The 22,939-nt window shown below is 32.2% G+C and overlaps 5 protein-coding genes across 5 annotated transcripts; 2 read left to right on the forward strand and 3 right to left on the reverse strand.

The window, feature by feature from the left end:
• Positions 1-3,179: 3,179 nt before the first annotated feature.
• LOC108811800 (uncharacterized) lies at positions 3,180-6,451 on the forward strand. Its single transcript, XM_057010844.1, is given in 22 exon segments — positions 3,180-3,225; positions 3,557-3,705; positions 3,820-4,013; positions 4,015-4,151; positions 4,154-4,247; positions 4,249-4,359; positions 4,361-4,437; positions 4,440-4,565; positions 4,568-4,761; positions 4,763-4,803; positions 4,805-4,915; positions 4,917-5,238; positions 5,303-5,314; positions 5,316-5,392; positions 5,394-5,529; positions 5,597-5,632; positions 5,634-5,732; positions 5,853-5,900; positions 5,902-5,971; positions 5,974-6,028; positions 6,097-6,226; positions 6,228-6,451. Coding segments are annotated over 22 exon segments (2,367 nt in total). The 3' UTR covers positions 6,330-6,451.
• A 2,643-nt stretch (positions 6,452-9,094) lies between these two features.
• LOC108842740 (uncharacterized) lies at positions 9,095-9,950 on the forward strand. Its single transcript, XM_057001796.1, has one exon. The coding sequence runs from the start codon at positions 9,273-9,275 to the stop codon at positions 9,807-9,809; it is 537 nt and encodes a 178-aa protein (XP_056857776.1). The 5' UTR covers positions 9,095-9,272; the 3' UTR covers positions 9,810-9,950.
• A 263-nt stretch (positions 9,951-10,213) lies between these two features.
• Positions 10,214-11,127, reverse strand: LOC108852836 (protein CYSTEINE-RICH TRANSMEMBRANE MODULE 1). Its single transcript, XM_018626319.2, has 3 exons — positions 10,913-11,127; positions 10,576-10,717; positions 10,214-10,466 (listed from the first exon to the last, which is right to left on the reverse strand). The coding sequence occupies exons 1-3, from the start codon at positions 10,941-10,943 to the stop codon at positions 10,421-10,423; spliced, it is 219 nt and encodes a 72-aa protein (XP_018481821.2). The 5' UTR covers positions 10,944-11,127; the 3' UTR covers positions 10,214-10,420.
• Positions 11,128-11,974: 847 nt separating this feature from the next.
• On the reverse strand, positions 11,975-15,175 carry LOC108840415 (ubiquitin-like modifier-activating enzyme 5). The gene is made up of 14 exons (XM_018613250.2): positions 14,983-15,175; positions 14,666-14,734; positions 14,466-14,579; positions 14,249-14,377; positions 14,084-14,152; positions 13,731-13,883; positions 13,543-13,579; positions 13,306-13,388; positions 13,055-13,129; positions 12,850-12,924; positions 12,671-12,757; positions 12,456-12,574; positions 12,308-12,360; positions 11,975-12,214 (listed from the first exon to the last, which is right to left on the reverse strand). Exons 1-14 carry the CDS (start codon positions 15,061-15,063, stop codon positions 12,069-12,071), a joined length of 1,290 nt encoding a protein of 429 aa, XP_018468752.1. The 5' UTR covers positions 15,064-15,175; the 3' UTR covers positions 11,975-12,068.
• A 3,642-nt stretch (positions 15,176-18,817) lies between these two features.
• LOC108844098 (SEC14 cytosolic factor) lies at positions 18,818-22,061 on the reverse strand. The gene is made up of 7 exons (XM_018617307.2): positions 21,767-22,061; positions 21,555-21,672; positions 21,017-21,105; positions 20,882-20,928; positions 20,686-20,774; positions 19,893-20,026; positions 18,818-19,641 (listed from the first exon to the last, which is right to left on the reverse strand). Exons 1-7 carry the CDS (start codon positions 21,872-21,874, stop codon positions 18,967-18,969), a joined length of 1,260 nt encoding a protein of 419 aa, XP_018472809.1. The 5' UTR covers positions 21,875-22,061; the 3' UTR covers positions 18,818-18,966.
• Between the last annotated feature and the right edge of the window lie 878 nt (positions 22,062-22,939).

Genomic DNA, 22,939 nt, shown 5'->3' on the forward strand with positions numbered 1-22,939 from the left:
TTTGTGACAGTAATGATGATAATGGTGGTTGCTGCAGGATGTTAAACCTGATATGATACTGCTTTATACCATGTAAAATATCAAAAGGATTGTGTATAAAGACTTCTAGGATGTGTGCTAAACAGAGTTTTGGATGCTAAAATGGCTATGATGGCAATGACTATGGATAAAGTTAGTAGAATGCATCGATATTTCATTTTCGGCATAATGATATTTTGGAAATATTTGGAAACAATTTGGGTTTTTTTTTTGGTTAGTCGTGTTTACGGTTCTGAGAGGGAATGGTGAAGAATTCCTTTTTTTCTGATAGAGAGAACGCTAAACAATCGCAAGGGAACACATGAAATAGCATGAAGGGTAAGACTTTGTTGGAATGCCTTGCAAATTACCCATTTCTGATCTTTGCTTTTATAAAGTATTAAACTATCTCAATCGACCTACCAAAGTCTCATGATTTCTACAAGAAACACTAGAAAAGATATATACTGTACTCATTATTTTATTTCGGCGATCTCAATTGTCTATGTTAACTACTTCTATCAAATGTAAAGTGATTATCTATACTATATCTAGTATAAAATATAAGTAACCAAAAATGAATTTTTTCATCTGTTTGTGATTATCATTTATGAGGGATTTACTTCTGTTCGACTTTATTTGTTGTTATACATACTTTACATAAAAACTTCAAACCTAGATATGCAACACATTCAACAAACTTCATTATTTGGAAGTTGGGTACACATTTAAAAATTCATTAATTTATGTTTGACTATATATTTTGTTGACCTTATGGTAACTAGGATAAGGCTATCTAAGTTATATTTTCTAACTTTAACTTCACATCTTTAAATTTTATGGTTGTTGTTTGACAGATAACACTAGAGTTTTTTTTAATTGATTTAGGAGCTTTGTTGATGTTCCCTCTATTTGGTTCTCCATACTGATATGGGCCTTTTCCATGGCAGCATTTTTAGCCACCATATCTCATATGTTCTTCCCATTGACTTCTATACCTCTCCCAATTTTTTATAGAAGAAAAATCTCATGATGGTTTTCAAGCTAAACACAAAAGCAATACACAAAATTTGGTTTAGAATGATACTGATTATGTAATAATTAACCATGAAGCATATAAGTTTATTGAATCCAACGCTCAAACCGGGAAAACTAAAGAAAGGTTTAATAGGAATTTAAGACAATACATCCGCCGGAGTTGCCTTTCAAAATACAAAAGAGTTGATGTCCACTTTATAAACAAAGACTTCTCTTCGTCTTCCATTGACATCTCTTCGTCTTCTTCTTCTCCTATGCATTTTGCGATAAAATCAAAGATAAAATCCAACAAAGTAAAAACTGACTAAAGCAGTTTCAACGTTCAAGTAAGCGTCTCCATTTTTTCTTTGGTTATTTGTATCTTTTCTTTTTTTGCTAAAGTTTATTTGTATCTTTGGCTTGATCTTTTTCTTTCTCTGGATTTGATCGATCTTAGGTATCGATATACCTTTAATTTATATACTTTAGAAGGATTAGCTAATAATGTTATGATGTGTGCTTCGTTCCTCTCTTCCCTTGAAGTGATTTTCGTTCATATTGGAATTGTGATCGCTCCAAGTCGTCTCTTTGTTTTCGATTTACTTGAAACTCAAAAACTATATCTGAAAGCGATCGCTATATGATTCGACTTTGGATTACAATCACTCGATGGATCGATCATCTTCTACTAGTAACTTACAGGAGATGTATGTATCAGTAGAAATATAACGTCTGGAAACTAGATTAATGATTACAGTTTCTTAATTCCATCGAACATTCTTTGGTTAACCCGGTTTAGTCTGATTTAATACATATATCAAAACTTAATGAGACGTTGTAGTAGTATCTTCCACGCACTTTAACCTTGATCATTTTTGTTGTGTAACCATATTTGACAGAATTTCAAACAAAGTTTGATAGTCTTGAATCAGATTTTTTTCCAATTAATAATTATTTTAAAGTGTAGTTCTGGAACAATTCTTCTTTCAGACTTCCTTTTCTTGTTAAATTAATATACTTGTGTCACTCTGCATCTGGTCGTCGCTATTGCTTACGATTTTTTTTTTTTTTTAAATTATTTATTGTCAATGGTTTTCTGATTATTTATTTTGTTAAATTTAATAAATTTCCAAATTCTATTCGTCTTCAACTATCATTAGCTTTAATACTAAAATTTAGCGTTTTCTCTTTTGATTTTTTTCCTATCTATTTTTAAATATACACTTTCTTATCTAAAATATTATATTTTCAGAACCTTTCAAAAGAGAAAACTACTAGTTTTGTGGCCATTTAATGTCTTTTTTTTTCAGTCTGGGCCATTTAATGTCTTTTATTTATTGAGGAGTAGACTTTCTTGATTACACCCTGAGCACAACCTATTCAGTGCAAATCTATAAAATATTTGTCAATTTATAATAATTATGTTGCTTTTCTTTCTTTATTGATTGATAAAAGCCGTTGTTAACTTGTTATCCTTTGTCAGACGAGACACAATGATCACGTAGTTGAATATGTCTTTGCTTAATGGTTTGATCACATTGTAATTTGCATGATCACAATTCACAAGGTCTCAATCTAGGTTAAACTCGTTGTGATACGGGCGTTGACCCTCATTTGTAGATCTATCTTTTTTTTGTTATATTTTTTACAATATTTAAAAGAATGTTGCTGGCAATAATAAATCTTTTCAGTCAAAATATTATAATAACAATGAATACTACTACATTGGTAGTCTACCATATAGAATTGAATATCTTTTTGATAATGGAATGTAACAATAAATGATGCATGCATCTCACGGTCACAAAGAGATGATCGTATCACCTCTTTTATTTTAAATCCAAAAGAGATGATCCTATCACCTCTGTTATTTTTAATCTAATTTGTACGACTTTTGGTTTCTCTTTCTTACAAGTTAGCACTTTCTTTTTCTTGAACTTTTGCGGTTGGAATGTTCAAATGAACTTGATCATGTATCTTGTTGATACAAGAAACAAACACTCTAAAAAACATGGCTTAATATTGATGTTTGACACATTTTAAAAAAAAAACATAGACGTTTGACATCTCGCTCATGCAAAAATATACCATCTCAAAGCCCTAACTTTCATTGGTTGCAGAACAAAAGTTACAGAAATTGCTTGATGGACCAAGAAACAAAAGTGAGTTCTGAGGTTCCTGTAGTTAAAGGTGCACCTGAAGATCTAAACACGGTCGATGTTTTCTGCTAAGGTATAATGTTCTGTTCTCTCACCATATTTGTGAGTTTTTTTTTTTAACTCGAATGTTTCTTTTTTTTTTTGCATTGAACATTTACTTGAAAGTCTCAACAATTCAAGTACAAGTTCACTCCTAACTAAAACTCAAGGAAAATTGTTTCTTATATCATCCACTTTAAGTAGGATTAAAGATATGGCAAAAGAAAGATTTTTTTAAGTAGGATCACATCTATCAACCCTTTTTTTGTAGTTCTTGTAGGAGATTAAGTATTGTGACGGTTTATTACAGGAGGTGAACAAAGAAATGACAAAGGAAGATAAAGCTATGCAGCAAGAAGAAGAGGATACTGCATTTGATGGTGGATTCATAAAAGTTGAGAAAGAAGGAATCAACAACACTAAGGGTGATGAGAAAGCAGAGAAACAAGTTCCACTGGAAAGAACTCAAGCAGTCCACAGAGAGAATTAGAGAAGAAGGAGAAAGCTTCTGAGCTCCGGTTGGAAGCAGAGTCATTGGCTCTTTAAGTCTCTGAACAGGAAAGCATTAATCTGAAGCTAAGGGAAGAACTCAAGAGAAGGAATTGCTCGTTGCCTTGTCAAAGACCAAGAAGGAAAAATCAGAACTGCTAATGAGAAGTTGACCAACGTGTTGCAAGAGAAAGAGATTCTTGAAACATCTGTAGCTGAGATCACTCGCATTGCAGCTGAAAGAAAAGAGAACTGCGATGAACTTGAGAAACTGAAGATTTCAGATGAAAAATCTCCAAACGGATGCTCTTCTGTCTCAAGCTTTGTCCAACAACTCTGACCTTGAACAGAAGTTGAAATCTATGGAAGCATTATCTTCTGAAGTATCTCAGCTAAAATCTGCTTTGATAGTGGCTGAAGAGGAGGAGAAAGTTCGGCTAGAAAGATGCAGGAGTACCAAGAGAAGGTAACTAAACTGGAATCATCTCTGAACCAATCATCAGCGAGAATCTCAGGCTTGAAGAAGATCTGGGACAGCTTTGCAGAAAGGTGCAGAGCATGAAGATCTTGGAAACGTGAGTACTCAGCGCTGCCTTGAGCTACAAGGATTGCTTCAAACATCTCAGTCAAAACTAGAGAGCAGAGGAAAAACTAAAAGACCTAGAAGCATTCCAAGTGAAAAACTCTAGCCTTGAAGCTGCTTTAAGTGTAGCAATAGGCGAGAAGAAAGCGTTAGAGGAAACATGAATGGATTATATAGTGTGAAAACAACTGAGTCTGAAGAGAGACTTGTGAAGCAAGCAAGGGAAATAGATGAAGCTACCACAAGAAGCAGAGAGCTTGAAGCTTGCAAAAACACTCAGAGCTTAGTATCCAAAGGCAATGGAGGAACTCAGAACCAGAGATGCAGAAGGCCAAGTCATTTGCTGAGAAACTAAGAATATATGAAGAGAAATTGGCTGTAGCATCTGCTTACTCGTTTTCTTTGAAAAAAGATCTTGATCAGTTTTCCTTGGAGAACGAGCTACTAGCAGATACAAAACAACCAGCTCAAGATCAAGATTCAAGAACTTCAAGGTATCTAAAGCGGAGAAGGAAACCGCGGCAAGACAGACTGAAGAAGCAGCCAAAAGGTTTGAAGTGAGAGACATAGAAGCTAAAGACATGCTTGCAAAGTTGAAGCCCAAGAAGACCTGCTCAAGGACATAGAAGGGAGATTCAGGAAGCATCTGAAGTTGCTAATACTAGAAAAATGAAGCTTGAAGAGTCTCTGTTGAAGCTCAAGACTTTTGAAGATACAATCAAGAGCTTGAGAAGAAATGGATCATTGGCTGAGGTGATTAAAGCTGAACCAGGAACTAGCCAATCATGGGTCAGGACCAGCGATTTTCAAGCGATGTTCTCTGCTTTGGAAGCTGAGAAAGACCAAGCAGCAAAAGAGCTTCATGCTTCAAAGGCATCCATTAAAGAGTTAAGAAACAAGCTCACTTCTGAAAGAGAAAGATTAAGATCAAAGGTATGACATTCTCAGAATCTGAAGTATTAATAAACCATCTCATTGTGTTTGACCACTGTTGTAGATGAGTTCTCTGTGCAGAAGAGAATAACCAAGTCAATGAGATATATCAGAGCACAAAGAGTGAGCTTGTAAAGCTTCAAGACAACTTGAAGTAGAGAGTCTAAAGTGGATACTATGGTATCAGAATCAGAAGCTCAGTGCTATGGTGCTGAGAAGTCAGTCTTGGAGACCAACCTTGAAGAAGTAGAAAAACAATTGAAAAATGCTGAAGCTAAGTTGAAAGAAGAGGTAACATAGTTATGTGCTATTCGATGAATACTTATTCATTATTTGATGATGTTGCTTTCCACACCAGGTCGAAAAGGTTGCAGAACTGACCTCAAAACTGCAATGGACATGAGACTAAGGCGAGTGGCAGAGACTTGGAGGACAAGAAAGCAACTCAGCTGTATAAAGAGCTTCAAGCATCTCACACAGTCATTTCTGAAGAGGTTACTGAATCTTTTTCTTTGAGTTTTTTTATTTCTTTCATTTTTTTAACTTTAGGACTAACTTTTTTTTTATACAAATTTCTGATTCTTGTTTTTGTGTTTTGTGTGTGGAGGAGACAGAAAGAAGCGGTTTCTCAGAAGCATTCAGAGTTGGAAGCTACTCTAAAGGAAATCACAAGAAGAGCTTGAAGCTAAGACAAGTATGATTGTTCATCTAGAATCATTGGTCAAAGATCTTGAAAGAAAGTGCAGCTTGCTGATGCTAAGTCTAAGGTCAGTCACTCATTATCACTTAAGTGTTTCTCTTAGTATATAAATGCTCTGTTTTTATAGAAACCAAACTTTACAGGAAACCGAGACAAAGGCAAAAGAAGGTAGAAGTTAAATCAAGAGACATTGATTTATCCTTTACAACTCAAAAGCAACGTTCTCCTTCACATTCGTCTTCTTCAGGGAACGTTACAACAACTCAGAAAGCTGGAACATCTCATCTTCATGACATTGAAGATCGTCCTTGGAGTGGCTATCTTGTCTGTCATTATAGGTATCCTCTTGGGAAAACTATTGAAGTTCTTCAATGGTGTGATTGTTTTTTAAACGTTCTTTTCTATTTGTTTGCCAAGCAAGGCCAAATGCTGTGTTATGTAACACAAGAATCTGATCGACTGTTTAGATGGTTCATCTACATTCTTATATAAACCATCTAAATTGTGTGCTAACAGCAATGAAAATAAATTTACTTTGAAATTTTCAATGGTGAAAACATCAAAATATTTTTTAATATTATATTTAAAATAATTTTTTGATACAATAATTCTCAAATTCAACAGTTAAAGTTTTCATATGAATCTAAAAGTTGTTTTATTTTTCTCTTTTACTTTTTTTTATAACATCTCTTTTACTTTTTATTATTTTTATGAGAAGGGGCGGTCAAGTTATCATACGAAAAAAATTCTTTGAATATATTCATTGGTAAAACATAGAAAATTTTTTTACAGCTTAATATTTTTTAAAAATATTATAGAATAAATTTTATAAATTCATTTATTATCCCATTATAATGGGACACTAAAACACCAAATTTTGTGTAATTGAATCTCCAATAAAAACAATAATGACACGATCCATCAAATTTGGTGTAAATTGAATAGTGTTACACCTTAATATACATACTAAGTGATTTTCCCGTGCTCATGCACGGGTATAAATACTTAAAAGTAAATATTTATAATAATTTATTTACATTATTATAATTTATTAATTTTAAAATTTTTACTATTGTTATTTTTTATATCAATATGCATGGTTTATTTATGTAACATTATGTTATTTTAATTAAATGTATAATTTTGGATATATAATTCTCGTTGTTTGGTTATTATTTGGATTATCATTAAAAATTTACTGTTCAATTCAACTAAGTATTTTTGTAATACAAATTAAAATTTTGATTTTTTTTTTTAATTTTCATTAGTTTGTTCTTATCTTAGATATTTTATATATATTATTTATAGATTATGTATAATTAATGTATATGTTGTTTTGATAATTAAATAGTAAAAATAAACTGAAAGTGTCGATCAATTCAAAGTTACATAATAAATATAACAATGATACTTAATTGCAATAGTTGGTCAATATATTTATAAAATATTTGAGAATTTCATTTTATTTGTAATATGTTGAGTCGTTTCTATAATTTATATATATAAAAATATCACTATAAGTGAAAATATATTATTTTTTGTTTACTGTTTGACTTTTTGTAAAAAAATTGGATTGGTGGTATTTTCGAGTTACATTATGAATCAAATTCAAGTATAATTATTTCTAATCTATTTCAACCAAATCATATTAATTGTATTCATTGCATTTGTTTGGTTTTTCATCTTAGATGTGTATATATATTTATAATTTCTAGTTGTAAATAGTTCCAAGAAAATGTTAATTTTATAGAATTAGTAATTTAATATATGTTAATTTTCAAAAATAAATTAACAAAATAAAGTAATTATATGTACAAAATTTCATAAAAACATAAATGATACATTCTAAAAAGAAAGATTAATTATTTACTATCATATCAAGATTATTTTCTAAAGTTTTCCTTTTTCATAAAATCACATTATATTTAAAAATATTTTCGTTTTAAGTTTTATAAATATTCACTTTATCATATATGTTATTTGAAGATTATAAAAGGGAACATAAAAAGAAGATTACATTAAATTTTGTTCACTAAAGATATCTTAATATCATTATTTATGTTATTTAAATTATTTTTTAATAATTTGAGATATATATTGATTTAGATAAAATGCTTCATACTTTTAAAATATATATTATGTTGTTAAGGTTATGTTTTAAAAGGGGAATTTGTTTCTTTCATTTAAAATGAAGATTATTTTGTAAAATTTCCTTATTATGGATTACACTATATATTTTTCGTTTTTAAAATTTGAATTTTTCTTTTATATAAGTTATTTGATAAAAGTAAAAGGAAACCCTAAATAAAAAAGGAAAAATAAGATAAAATAAATATTTAATAATAATTAGATATATTTGATTCATTAAGGGTATCATTGTAATCAACCACCGTGAGAGTTAACGTGAGCGCGACACGTAGGAAACTGACTTCTCAAATAATATTATAGAGATTTTATTATATTTCACTAAATAATATAATTTAATTATTATTAATCAGTTCAAATTTGTTTCAGTTATTATTATTAGCGAGTTCAATTTGTAACTATATATTAATATTCTGTATTATTTATATTTTAAATGATTTTACATGATTAAAATATTTTTTTATTTTTAAGTAAGAAATCACTAAGCTATTATTATCATTTTTATGTTATAAAAAATATCATAAACCTTTTATTTTTATTTTATTTGAAAGTAAGAAATCAAGAAATAATTATTATCATTTGTTTTATTTTAAAATATTGATTATAATATTTATTTAAGTTATATTTAATACTAGTATTAGATTCATCAAACTTTAAAATATTTTTTTTATTTTATAATATAGTTAAACATGTATTACAAATTAATACAAATTTTACTAAAATAAATATATATTTTTGTTACGTGCTTTTCATAATTAATGTTTTGTAATTTTTAATATAGTATTTTATATAAAATAAATACATGTATAATATTATTAAACCAAAAATAAAAATTTAAATAAATTTAATAAACATATAATTACGAAAATTTAATAAATATAATATTAAAATGTGATAAAACAATTTTTTATCAATTTCAAATAATAAAAATAAAAAATTTATTAAAACAGAAAACATCAAATAATATATAATATTACTTTTCTTTTCTCATATGTATCTAAAGTTATTTTCCTTTTCTCTTTTGCTTTTTATTATTTTTACTTATTTTAATTATGAGATATTCCATTATGACTAAATCAATTAACGTTAAATTGTCTAACAGTCAAAACAATGACCTAATGTTTCGGCTAATATATAGGCCGCAACATCTAATTAGATTCAATCTCACTCTTTTATTAAACTAAAAACCATGAAGAACGACAATAATCATCCTTCTCCCTTTAAGTTGAAATTTGAACATCGACTTGTACATCAACAAGAAGCAGAAGAGTTCACTATCGATGCTCATGTCAAGATTATCCGACAAGGGCGGTCTCTTCCATTACAAGAGGCCTTCTTCTCCTCCACTGTCGACAATTTCATATTTGAAGACGAGGATTGTCCAGAGAAAGTAGAACTCTACGAGTTATTTATGGACGCTGGAATAGTCGAGTTAGAGGCTCAGTTTCTGCTTATTGACATGATTTTGTACGTTTCTGATAAAACAAAATCGCTTGATGACGATTACAAAGGAGCTTTAACGTTGTCGGTCGAAGTTACATTACCATCGGAACCGGCCGAGCCGATCCATGCGGGTTCGGTGCAAACTCAATCCCAAAAAGCAACTGGCAGACCGAAGAAGACGGTAGAGTTAAAACCAAATCACAAAATACAGAAAGTCATGTACAAAATTGGCGCTGATGGCGTGTCATTGGTCCGATTCAACACAAGGTCACAAAGTAATTAGGTAGGGTTTGTTACTTGGAACAGAAGCAATGACTTTTAGGGCTTTTAATCCTTTTGAATTTTTCGTTTTTGGTTAAAAAAATTAGGATTTTGTCCTGTCCATTCGATTGGTGTTTGTTAGCCATAATACTAATCTAAGCCAGTGAGGAATTAGCCATTGCAAAGCAGAGACGATGCTATTATCTCAAGATAAAGCGTCCTGTCTCTGAGATAAACTAGAATCGCGAGATGATAGCTATACTCTCTCGCCTTTATTCTAGCTAGGAGAATATAAAAGGAATATTACCCTTCGATATATGTTGTAAGGTTCATTGGTTGATAATCATATATATTCTTGTTTGATTAGGTTCATTGGTTTGTAATCATATAGTCTTGTTAGACTAGAAAGTACAACAAAAACGAGAGTAAAGAGAAAATGAATTAAAAGATCAGAAATTCATAAAGACTAAAGACCATAAAAATATGTTCGAATAACAAAACACGTCTTACAAGAATCAATAAACCAATAATAGAATTATTATTTTATACACAAAAAGGCTAGGGAAAAACAATTCACATAACATTCACACACAACTCGTAAATAAAACCATTCCAGAGTTATATTGCATCTCCTTAGAAGCAGATGTCCAGGGCACAACAGCAACACATGGCAGCAAGACTACAAACACAAGATTTCAATTAAAAATAATCAAATACTATATCATCGAAAGCTTTAAGGCATACAGAATATAGTTATGTAGAAGCAAAGTTTCATGATCACTACTTACCAGCCTTTAAAGAATCCGTCACCCTTAGAGTTGGTCTCGACTTTAACAGGAGCCGCCGAACCATGACTCGGGTCGTTCGTCGGGTAACCAATCGGAGCTAGGGGCGCTGGGCCGGTTGACATCGGTGGTGAAGGGTTAGCTCCTACGTTAACCAATATATCATTAATCTTTGCAAGATAAAGATTCAAAAGCTTGCCTATAGTCTTTACTATACTCTTTCTGCTCTCTTTTTTTTTGTAACACTTGTTTTTCTTGAAACACTTTTTTAAGAAAAACACAAACAAATCTTACTCTAAAAAAGACAACGGAAAAATAATAAACAGAGGAATCTTCGTACCTGCAGATTGGTTGTGATTGTACTGGCTCATCTTCCAACGATTAGTGTAACGAATTTGAGTTCGAAGGCAAGAGTTTTATGAGTGTTTATGTTTCTTTTGTATTGATCAAGAATGATTTTGATCTTTGAATATCTTTACAAATGCGTGTATGTAAATATATAGGGCGAGAAAGAAAGGTGAGAAAATGTCGGTTTTTGATAACCGAACCGCGTTGAGCATAGAACATTAATGTCACCATTCACCAGAATATATTCCAATTTATTATATACAATCATGAGTGCGTCAATCAAATTCTTTATTTATGAAATATGATTGTATTTTCTGTAAAGTAATGTGGATAAGTTCAAATCAAAAGCGTGCAAGTATGGGGTTTATGTGGACACGTGTAGTATTCTCACCGTGTTGAATTTTGAGAAAACGTTATGAAGCTTCTTTGCTTCTAGCTTTTGTTGAATCACATAGCTATTTAACCTTTAAGTAGTTGGTCGACAGTTTTCGCTTAATTTAATCAACAAACAACTACGTATACAAACCAAATATTTCAACCAAAAACGATAGTAAGGAAATAAAATATTTAACATATATCATCATATTGAGGAAATAATTTGGTCCTCCACCAAAGAAAACGCAATCATCCATTCACAAACACGTCATCTTATTGGACTTTTCTAAGACATCATCAAATCTTTAAGCATCTTCTAAAGAACAAAAACTTGAAAAAGAAAAAAATTGAAAACCGAAAGAAAAGTTGAAAATGACTTCTTAAGAAAGTCTATTAAAAAAATTGCGAGTCTCTATGACCACTTGTTATGTCATGTATGGTTTTCTTTTAGAAGTTCAATTTTAGTTATATACTTAAGGGTGACAAAAAAGAGTTGTCTACTTAAATTTATTAAAAATTAAAAGTTAAGTCTAGTTATATACTTATATTCATAGAAAGCCATGCAACATCTGCAAAAAGATGGTATATCTTCGTCTTTGGTAGCCAAAAGATAAAAAGGGAGAGAAATCATTATCCAAAAATTATTCAAGTAAGTTTATATGTCCATGAGATCCAATTTATCAAACCCCAACAAACTCTTATATGGTTTACACAATTGCATTTGCCGCCTCTTTCAAGTAAAAAAAACTGCTAAACAACTATACCACAAAGACTCAAGCAGCATTAAGAGCTTCGAGCTGTTTCTTCAGTTCTTCAAGGTCGTCCTCCTCCTCCTCTGCCTCTCCAGACCCTATAGGTATTTCTTTCTCATACTCATCCGCGTCTGGAAGCTCCCGAGTAAGCCCTTCTGGCAATGCATCTATACAACACACAAAATATATCACTGGAAGAAGTAGTCATAAACTTGATACATCTTTAACATAGATACTACAGAGTCCCAACTTGAAAATACCTGAACTTGAGGAAGCTTTTGTAGTATCCTTCTCATTTTCATCGTCGACCACACTTATAATATAAGACATGAAACACCCATCAGGTTTCAAGTTGCAATTAAAAAGGAGACAGATACGAATTTTTTAAATACTTCACTGAGTTGTTACCTTATGTTCCACTCATTATCATCATGGAGTGGACCATCATCTATAGCTGTAGCTGCTTCTGCTTCCATCTTAGCTTTGGCAGCAGCGTCCCTTTCTGGTTTCGCAAGCATGTAGTCTCTCTGCATTTTGGTGATTTCATTTTTATTTCACCAAAACATGATAACAAAGACGAGCAAGAGAGAGTTTTGTAGTCGATTTTTTTACTCTCAAGTTACCTGCCGTTCTAGACAAGCTGCATTAGAGCATTGGGGATTAGGTCTCATTTGCATGGTTGGGAAAAAATCCTTCAGCGAGTTGTAACCCTGAGGCGTCAAATAGCAGAAGCATGAAAACATTAAACGTCAACTGATTCATATGATAATGTGTCTTTAATGAACCGTGAAGTGTTTTGTACCAGGTATGGAGAAACTTCCCCAAAGTTCAGTAAGAACTTGAGAGAGTTTTGAACCAAAAGCCCCGCAACAACACCCTGAATTGACATCAACCAAGCAACTCTTAGAACATAGATAAGGCTTAAAAAAACAAAAGCATTAGCTGCAAATATGATAACACTAGTCAAGAATATATCCAATTTTTTCGTTAGGCTGTTAGAAAATTACCATAGTAGTAGGAAGAGATGCAGCACAGACCCCTTCCCTCTTAAGTGTCCGTTCATCAATTCCAGATGCCACGACCTACCACAGAAATAAAGAAATTATTTAGAGGAGAAAAGTGTAGTATCAATAACACCTTGGATCACAAAAATCCTTAAATTTACATATGTTCCAAGTATCACTTTCTCTCATGAGCTAAGGCAGAGTATGGTATGTTAAGAGTTGTATGAGTGATGACAGAAGAGAACAGAACATACCAAAGGAGGTGCACAAGCAAAACAAGCAGTTTCTCCGGGAACCAGAAGCTGTATGTGACCTGAAACAGCATCTTCCGAAACACCTACACAAAATATCATAGTCTTTGTTAGTATCTTCAAGTGCTTTTATTTATTTTGTGTAAAGTTGACACCACTTATAAAAAAGATGACTGGCACGTCAACATTGGTGAATTCCCAATGATTTATACTAATTTATAAGCTTTTCATACTATTTACCTGACTCCATCCATGTCTGACGTAACTCATTGCATGCCTATACATAAAAGGATAAATCAAGTGCTGTGAGTAATTGATTGAATCATGTATGTACAACGAAAGATCGAAATAGCTTGAAGGTGAAGTAAGAGCTAATTTGTAACAAATAGAAGGCCCCCATCTCTAGAAGAAAGAAAAATCATAGCTACCTGGTTAACAGCCATCCTTGCTTCATAATTATCGACACAGCTCAAAACAAGATCCACACCACTGCCCTCCTTGCTAGGACAAAACGACTTGTTCTTCAAGCTCGACACGAAGGTTTCAAAGCCTTGCACTGTTGTTATGTTCATTGTGAAACTCTAGGAACAGAAAAAAAAATAGAAATCGCATAAAACAGAATTCTGCAGATGTGCAACTAATAATACTCAGGAACAAATATATAAAATCCAGAAAGAGACATAATAAACAAACATCATAGGAAATATGATATAAACGACCTATAAAACTAGCATTAGGCTATGCTTTCATCCCCAAGAAATTAAGATCGTAGAAAACCTACCTCAAGTACTACGTCAGGGTTGATTTCAGCAAGCGTCTGAACAGCAGCGTCAGTCTTTGTCATACCAACCTAGAGTCACCATTACTCAGAGATCAGAATCACAGTTGAAATGCAGCAAGGCAGATAATAAAGTCTGAATGAGAAGAGAGCTGAGAATTTGAGAACCTGATCAGGTCGGAAAAAGAGTCTATTCATGTTAGCTAGCTCGACAGTGTCATAGTCATACAACAAAAGACGACCTATACCACATCTTGTCAGCATTTCAGCAGCAACACTTCCAACACCACCAATCCCCTGTCAATGTCATGTAGAGTTTTTTAAGCTAAATACAATTTTATAGGAAAACTTAAAAACAATGAGAGAGACGGAGAGAGATACATACAACAATAGCGACTGAGAACTCTCTGATCCTCTCATAGTTCTCCACGATACCCATCCGCTGAAGTGCCATAAGCCTACTGTAAGGATTACTATCTACCACTTCCGAACTTAATTCCTGAAAAAATCAAAACGTTTTGCATTGCATTGATTATATAAATTCAAACTTAACCTACAAATCAATTTATAATATAAAAAGCAGACCTTGACTTTAGAACGCCGGTGAGGGTTACACTTGGACAGAGCCGCTAGATTCTCAACATGTGATCGCAGCTTCAGAGCCGACAAAAAAAAAGAATATTACATTTTTCATGTAAAACTCATCCCAAAACATGCAATGAAACAAACCAAAAAGCCCAATTCACATAAAGATGAATGCTTTTTAACAGAATCCAGAGAGTCATATCACTCTAAAACACACCAATGCATGTGAAAGTTCAGTTCTTTTCCAATATAATATCCACAAAATGAGATACCCACAAAGAACAATCCACTTAAAAAGACGAGATCTGAAGCAACACCTTGTGGATGGGAGCAGGATCGGAGAGAGATTTCTCGAGAACATCGAGATCGTCGAGCATTGCCTTGAATTCAACCTCCATCTTAGCTCTCTTGGAGTGATACGAAGAGACAAGAGTGATCGAGAAGATCGGACTGCGATTATCTGTGAAGAGATCGAAATTGGATTGTGGAAGAGAGACTCTGGAAAAGACAATAAAAACGTTATTACCTTCGCAAAGGAAAGTGTTAAGACTAAAGAAGTTGACCGAGAACAGAATTATCTTAATGGGCCTTAAACTTAGCCCAACATAAGTTCCTATCGGCCTGCTTTGTTTTTGTGATGGATTCACATATTTTTTAATCATTATGACAATTAGTCTTGTTCATAGTCTCTTCGGCTAACAACTCCAAGGTTAATAAAATGCATCCCAAAATAATTCATCTTTTTGAATTTTCAAAAAAGATAAGCATGTATGTTAAATTGAGAAGACATTTGGCTATTTTTATAACAAAAATTTAAAAAGTACTATTCGATAGAATTACCAAAAAAGGATGATTTATCGAATTACCAAAAAATATGATTAATGAGCTTGTCCACAAGCCAGATCATGTACAGTAGTGTTATGAGAATCATTTCAAAATTTAGTTTCGTTCAAAAGACAAAATCATTTAGGAATTTACTACAAAAAGTAACAAATGAAAGGGACAAATGAAAACTCATAACTCCATAACCCGACAAAGAGTAAAAGTCGAGAGTGTAACAAAAAAAAATCTGTGCATCTGTCTTTGAATTATTTTTCCCATGCGAAGAAGACACAAAATATCAACAGTTCAACAAAAAGAAAATGACCCCGAAAATTATGCAAGAAAAGGCCATTTTAATATATTTTGTTTTGAAAAAGTAAACTTCCATATAGAAAATGCCTAAACCCAGGCTACGTCATATCGCTTCGTAAATGTGATTTTGTATAAACCTTGATGCAATGGCGACAATTGCTCCAAGACATTACTCATTTTTCTACAACAATAAACCTTATATTATAATGCAACACGATGCATATACACACAACCACTAGAAAACAGAAGACAGACATTGACCTTTTAAATCATTTATAACAGTACACATTTACTCGATTGACACATATTCCTAACAAATATTGAAACTAGCTGAATAAAGTAATGTCAAACCCATTACCCTTATGGTCTATGTATCTATTTTTCTGTCAAACTTAAAATGTGGTGACAAAGAATTAAGATTGAAATTTGTAAAGGCTATGCACTACAAAAAAAACATTGTTTAACATCATTTATTTTAAATTTTTGCATTACTTATAAATGATGTAAAAGAATTTTGCATCACTTAAATAAATGACTCTGAAAGTGGTGATGCAAATAATTTGCATCATTTTATTAATAACTGATGTGAAAAAAACAAATATTGAAATCAGTTAATTTAACTGATTTTAGTATGTATCAATTGCAAAAAAATGATTCTACCGATTACATCAATTGTTTAAATGATGTTTATATTAGTATCAGTTACAGTAATTGATTTTAATTAATTATATTCTTATTAATAATTAAATTTAAATTAATATCGACTTTTAAAAAAAAATCTTTATAATCATTAATTTAAAAATGATAGTTTACATAGTATTTCTTTAAACAAAAAAAATATTTTTATTAATAATTTATTTTTCTGTGACAATACAATCTAACGAAAAAGAAAAATATATAATAGAAAGAAACTTGAAGATAAATTTGTAGAGAAAAAGGACTAAAAAATATAAACATAATTGGTCATGAAAATTTCTTCAATTGAGGCTCTTCATCTTTCTTTTCTTTTTGTTCTTCCTTGGTGGCATGAAAACTTCCTCAGACTTCTACTCTTCCTCCATATTTGAGATTAATGTTGTATCTTCTCGTATCTCTGGACAATTCCAAAGATTTTTAAGCCATACCCATAAACAGAAAGTCATATATAAATTTTGTAATTTTCTCTAAACTTTAAAAGTTGAAGAAATGGAAAAGAAAAAAAATGATACATCTCGTAAACTTTCATATCCTTCCTAAGAAGAAACCAAATCGCCATCGTAATGACTCATAAGTGCTTAATTCTTCTTGTTCTGAGTCAAATGACTTTCTAAGCATAAATGTTAAACTGATAAAAGAAAACCAGAGAGCAGAAGTTTACAAAAAAAAAAACCAGAGAGCAATAGGAAGAGGACGATGAAAATATTAGTTACTGAAATAGAAGAATATGCCTTGTTTTATTGGGTGAAACAGTTATATGAGGACATGACCAATCAAATAAAAGCAAAAAAGAAAATTAAACACTCAACATCTTAGGATCGTGATCTATTTCTTTTGTTGTTTATACTATTTTCTTAGCTTTATTGGTTCTAGTAGTTGTGATAGTGATTCCTTTTTTTCTGGGATTTTACATATTTGCGTACACTGTTTTATCGATGTTGGTTATGGTTATCTTTATATTAACTCAAATATTTAATTGATGCAAATAAAAACTAAAACCATCATTTTTATTAAACTGATGTTAAAGAGAAAATATAGTTATATAATTTTAGTTAGCATCAATTTTATATGGACGTAAATTATATATCATTTTAGTAAGTGATGTCAACAAAAACAATAAATACATCATTTATTTAATTGATATAACTTTATATCATAGTATCATTTTTGGTAAAGTGATACAAAGTAGTAAAAAAGAAAATCATTTTATTGAATTGATGCAAAATAAATTAATAAAAATATCACTTGTTATAAATGATGCTAATTTATATTTATTTGTCTCATTTATAAATAAGTGATTTAAAATAAAATCATTTAATTATGTGATACAATTTAAGTGATTTAATTCCCCTCTTTTTTTGTAGTGATGTGTAGTATCCCTTGCTTTTATTTTAACACCAGGCTATGTGTAGTATGATAGTATCCTAATTTAAATGAAAAATTCTATAAATTACGTAGCTCAAAGTTTTTTTTGTCTGAGGTTTTCCTCCTCGATTGGAACTAATTCCGAGTAAAAAACAGAGCAGTTGAGTGAATGGATTTTAAAACATCAAATGTATATTTATTTGTTTTTTAGCTAAAATAATCGAAACAACTCTAAACTGTTTACACTTTCTTTTCTTTTTTTTTTTGAAAGAATTTTAAATTTTATTCAAACAAAAAAACATTTTTACAACAAGTGCAACATAATTGAATCTAAAAAATAGAGACAAACCAAAAAAGAAAGCTAAATTCTTCAAATAATCAGAAACTTCAAAGAAAACCCAATCCCCCTCAAACTTGACCATATGGAACAAGTCAAGTTTGGGAATGCCATGAAATTCCCCTCATTAAAACCCTCACTAGAGAAAACCCAAATGGGACAAAACTCTAGTGTGGGAAAAAGAGTAGGAACCTCATAGCTACACTTTCTTTTCAGTTTTCTCACTACTATAAGATTGTTTCGTTTTGTCAACGGTTTGCTTTTTATTTTATTTTATGATTAGTAAATGATGGGGTCACATGTAGGTACTTGTATCCTCTTAACAAATAAAGAAACAACAACAGTAACATCGCATGTTCTCATTTGAATTCTCCCAGTGATCCCATTCTCCGTCACGACCACGTTGTCCAAGCGAAGACTTTTTGTTGTTGTTGCATGCTTATCCCGAAATGTGCCCATGGGAAAGTATTAATTATAATCATCATCTATTGAAAAAAATTCAAGTCATAAACTCGACACAACGCATTCAAACTTCAAACGATTGTAACGATATAGACAATTGAAATCAAACCATAAGAAAATTGCTGAATAAATTATAAATCATAAACAATTGATCAATAAAATTATTAAAAATACATGTGACGAACTAACACGATAGAAACAAGAGTCAACAATAATAATGGAGAACTTTTATAACAAAATGGCAACAAAAGTTATATACTGTTACGTACTTCTTCAAGAGGGTGAATGGAGTGTATAGCTTCATAAGCTAGAACCGTTGAGACAAAGACACGTGCCGGCGTCTAATCTGAGTAGAAACTATGGAGACGAGACCACCGAGTGGGGGCCGCATCTTTGACCTATAAGTCATCTCATCGTACGGTCTACGATAGAACTTGAGGAAAGGAACGAACGAATCTCTTCGCGGCTTCTCAGTTTTGCTGACGTGTGTCTCTCGCCGGAAAAACACCGCCGGAGACTGGAAGAAAGACGGGCGAGGTACCCGCGGGTCGCGGAGGCTTCCTCCGACAAAGTGACGGTCGGTCGTCCTAGCTGGCATCGGCGTCGAAGCGAAGAAGCTTCTCCTGGCCCCAGCCAGAGGCTCGCGCCTAGCCGCGGGTGACGCGAAGGAGAAAGAGCGCGCGTTTAGCGGCGAGAGGTACGCGCCTGTGTGTCCTAGCTTAGATGATGACGTGTCGGTCAGCGTGAGGCACCAAGGTTTGACCGTGTCGAGACCGTCGCGAGATACGGTGAAGGCGAACCTAGAGGATGCGCAAGAGCCGATCTTGTCAGTTGATTTTATCGATGACGTGTCGAAACGAAGGGAGGAGACTCGTGAGGGGTAAGAAGAAGAGAAGTCGTCGTCGTAGTCAAACGAGTTTTGGAAATTCTGCATGGATACAATCGTCGTGGCCGTTGAAAGATCCAGGAATGAACGAATACCCTACACGTGAGCGTACATGATCAGTATCACAGAGTTCAACTCAAAAGTATAGTCGCTGTCTAGCTCAGGTCTCAGTTGTTACGTTGCTTTAGATAGGTGAACTAACACTTTGACTTATGTCTACGTAAGTTCAAATTCTTATCAAGTAAAAAAGAAGCAAGTTTCAAAATTCAATCGACGTTGGATGTATTAGCTAAGTTTACAGTATAGTATACACTAAAAAATAATAACGGAAATATCAAATTATTTACCTTCCAAAGGTACGAGAAAAGAGAAGGAGGGTCGATGACAAAAGCTTTAAAAAGGCGACAGGGATAATACTCTGCGACTATTTTGAGTGTAGTCACAAGTATGTTCATGAAGGCTGATGCTGATTTGAAGAAGCCTGCCATTACAAAATGTTGAAGAACAGTTAGGTAGCCATCTACAGTTAACGTGTGTACAAAAAAAAAAAGGTTTCGTTACAACTTACAAGGACTAGTAAATCTAAATGAAAAAATCCTACTCTTGTGTTTTTCTTTTGCTTTTAATAAAAATGTTAAAAACAAAAAAAAACTGATCAAATAAAAGGAAGGTGTGTACAGTATAGTTGCAGAGGATCAAAAGAAGAACATTAATGAAAAGCTGTGGAGTAGTACTATCAGAGTTGAGAAGGACTGCAACTGCTGTAGAAGCTTGAAATGAGTAAATGCCAATAATACCCTCAATAATTGAGATAGTGATTGGTGTGTGACCGTGACTAAACAGGGACACTACGGACATTATCAGATCGTTACCTCTCCCACTTTCCTGCCGGAGTTCCGACATGTTCCGGCCCCCAATTTTTACCAAACTTCTCTTTTTTTAGTTAAAACTAAAAGTAGACATTTACAGTATCTTTTATATTCACTTACCGTGACAAAATTTCCATTGAGGATATAAAAGACTAAATCAAAAAGTTTACCTATATTTTGATTTTTTTTTTCACTTTTTAGAAACTTTTATTCATATCTTAATAAAATGATATAGAAATTCTATAAAAAACAAAAGAAAGAGATAACTTACTAGCATCGAAAAGGATGACAAATTCTTCGACGTTCCTGGACATGGTTGAGATTGCCACCTCCAATGTAAATACTACCAAACGAGCCAACCTTTTTTTTTTGAAGAGAACAATACAGATTAAAAAAAAAACAATACAGATTAATATCGATAATTTATATTTGATTTTTTATCTTTAAATTTTGTTTGGAGTACTTACTGTTTCTGCGTGTGTAGCTTCTGATAGTCTTGTTTAATGCGGAAAACCTAATAGTCAACAAAGTACTAGATTAGGTTTTTGGTAATAGAAAAATAAGTCAAATCATCAAAAGAACACGATGAAATACTGAGTTACCAAAACGGGTCTACACTCGTCGTCAAGACCGGCGACATAGGCAAGACCTTCAGCTAGCTCCGCCGTGAACTCATCGGCGATCAAGCTCTCTGTGATTATTACAAGATAATATAATAAATTTTAAAAGAAACAGAATCTTGAAAAATTAAACAGAAGAGGTGAAATTAAGTGGGTGTCATAATGAGTGGATATTCACTTTAACGCTCAATGTTCAAACATGGGACACATCAAAACCCGAGAAAAGCAACGAAACGTCTGTTTTCTAATTACACAAAAGATATACAAATATCAAAACGCTAACCACTAACTAATCTATCATCTGTACACTGCATCATGCTTACTTTAAGCTTTATGTTTTTTATCCTCTCGTTTATGTAGTCATGCGTGTATATAAGCTATATTAACATTCAAGAACATTGTGAAAAGGAAAAAACCGTATGTATATACAAGAATATATATATTTATATAAAGATTTTAGAATACGTGCATACATAGATACATATATGAATAGGTGAAGAGAGAGAGAGAGAGAGTATACCGATGCCAAGAGAGGATCTCCATGAAAGGCATGACCTTAACTGTTTAGCTGCTTTCTTCACATTGTCTCCTTTTGTTCTCAAGAATCTACTGACACAACCTCTGTTACAGAACTTCTCCTGCAATATTTATAAACCCGACAATATTAAAAAATAAGCACTTAAAAGACCCTGAAATATTAGTGAAAAGAGAAGTGAGATAAAATTAACAAACCTGTTTAAGAGTGAGAGGAGAATGTTTACGAAGGAGATGCAGAACAGCTTCGACTTTGTCGTCGCTTTCTACTGTTGAATGATGATCTTTCTGCTCTTTCTTCCCCATTTTCTTCGAGATATCACCCTTCTTCTTCTTCTTCTTCTTTATTTGTGAAATATATTGATAAATCAGCCCGTTGTAACAAATATACCAATCTTGTTCTTCAAGCTAGAGAGAGGGAGAGAGAGAGTGGGAAAAAAGAGATTTTGAAAAAAGAATGGGAGTGATTGAATGGTGAGAGAGATAGAGAGAGGAGAAGAGATTCCCTTGTGCTATATATTTTGGTAAACGGGATTAACGGCAGCTGACGCCGTTAATACTACTCTAGGACATATGTCTTGGTCAAGGTCATATATTGGATATTATTATTACATTAATTAATTTGTTAGCAATCAAGCGAAAAAGTGATTAGCTTAAAAATAATAATATTGAGACCTTTAATCTAATGATCTATTTTGAAAACATAGATAGGAAATCATAATTCACGTGACAGGAAGCGTTTGAAGCTAATATTTTTTTTTTTGAGCAACAGCTAATATTATTCTTTTAAAACGTATATTCTTGCAATGAGAGAAGACATAAGCGTTTTTTTTGCTACATAAGTTTAGATGAATAAAGAATAGAAAAAAACAAGCGAGGAAGAAAACATTAAATAAAATAAATAAGAAGAAAAATAGGTCAAACGGCGTCAATAGCTTTTAACAGCTGCATGTTTGCCCGTTGGAACAAGGATTATTACAAGAATTCGACTTTACTTAGGGCCTGACTGGTGTAACCGCAGCAGTTGCGGTTGCGGTTACGGGAGTTTGCGGGTGCGGGTGATTGCTGTTTTAAGCGTTTTGTAGAGATTTGTACGACTGGTACAGCTGTTATAAATTATTGCGTTTGCGGGACTCTTATGACTGATAAACTACCAAACACAACATCTGTTAAATAATAATTTAACAATATTTACATTTTATGTAATTATAAAAATATTAAAAATCATAATAATATGATAAATATAAAATTTATATTTATAAAATCATATTATTCAATTCTAAAAATTTATAGAAAATATTTTAGTTTTGAATTTTTATAATATAAATTGAAATATAATATGAATACATTTAACAATTTCTATTATTTCAA

Source organism: Raphanus sativus, chromosome 1 (genome assembly GCF_000801105.2).
Source record: "Raphanus sativus cultivar WK10039 chromosome 1, ASM80110v3, whole genome shotgun sequence".
NCBI lineage: Eukaryota > Viridiplantae > Streptophyta > Magnoliopsida > Brassicales > Brassicaceae > Raphanus > Raphanus sativus.

Coding starts and splice junctions, on each gene's coding strand:
- LOC108852836 (XM_018626319.2), bottom strand. CDS start 10,943: ATGAGCCAGTACAATCACAACCAATCTGCAG. Junction 10,718..10,912: donor CAATCACAACCAATCTGCAG/GTACGAAGATTC, acceptor TGGTTAACGTAG/GAGCTAACCCTTCACCACCG. Junction 10,467..10,575: donor GACGGATTCTTTAAAGGCTG/GTAAGTAGTGAT, acceptor TTGTGTTTGTAG/TCTTGCTGCCATGTGTTGCT.
- LOC108842740 (XM_057001796.1), top strand. CDS start 9,273: ATGAAGAACGACAATAATCATCCTTCTCCCTTTAAGTTGAAATTTGAA.
- LOC108844098 (XM_018617307.2), bottom strand. CDS start 21,874: ATGGGGAAGAAAGAGCAGAAAGATCATCATTCAACAGTAGAAAGCGAC. Junction 21,106..21,554: donor GAGATCCTCTCTTGGCATCG/GTATACTCTCTC, acceptor TAATAATCACAG/AGAGCTTGATCGCCGATGAG. Junction 20,775..20,881: donor AAGCTACACACGCAGAAACA/GTAAGTACTCCA, acceptor CAAAAAAAAAAG/GTTGGCTCGTTTGGTAGTAT.
- LOC108840415 (XM_018613250.2), bottom strand. CDS start 15,063: ATGGAGGTTGAATTCAAGGCAATGCTCGACGATCTCGATGTTCTCGAG. Junction 14,153..14,248: donor TCTTTTTCCGACCTGATCAG/GTTCTCAAATTC, acceptor TGGTGACTCTAG/GTTGGTATGACAAAGACTGA. Junction 12,575..12,670: donor CAGCTTGTCTAGAACGGCAG/GTAACTTGAGAG, acceptor ACCAAAATGCAG/AGAGACTACATGCTTGCGAA.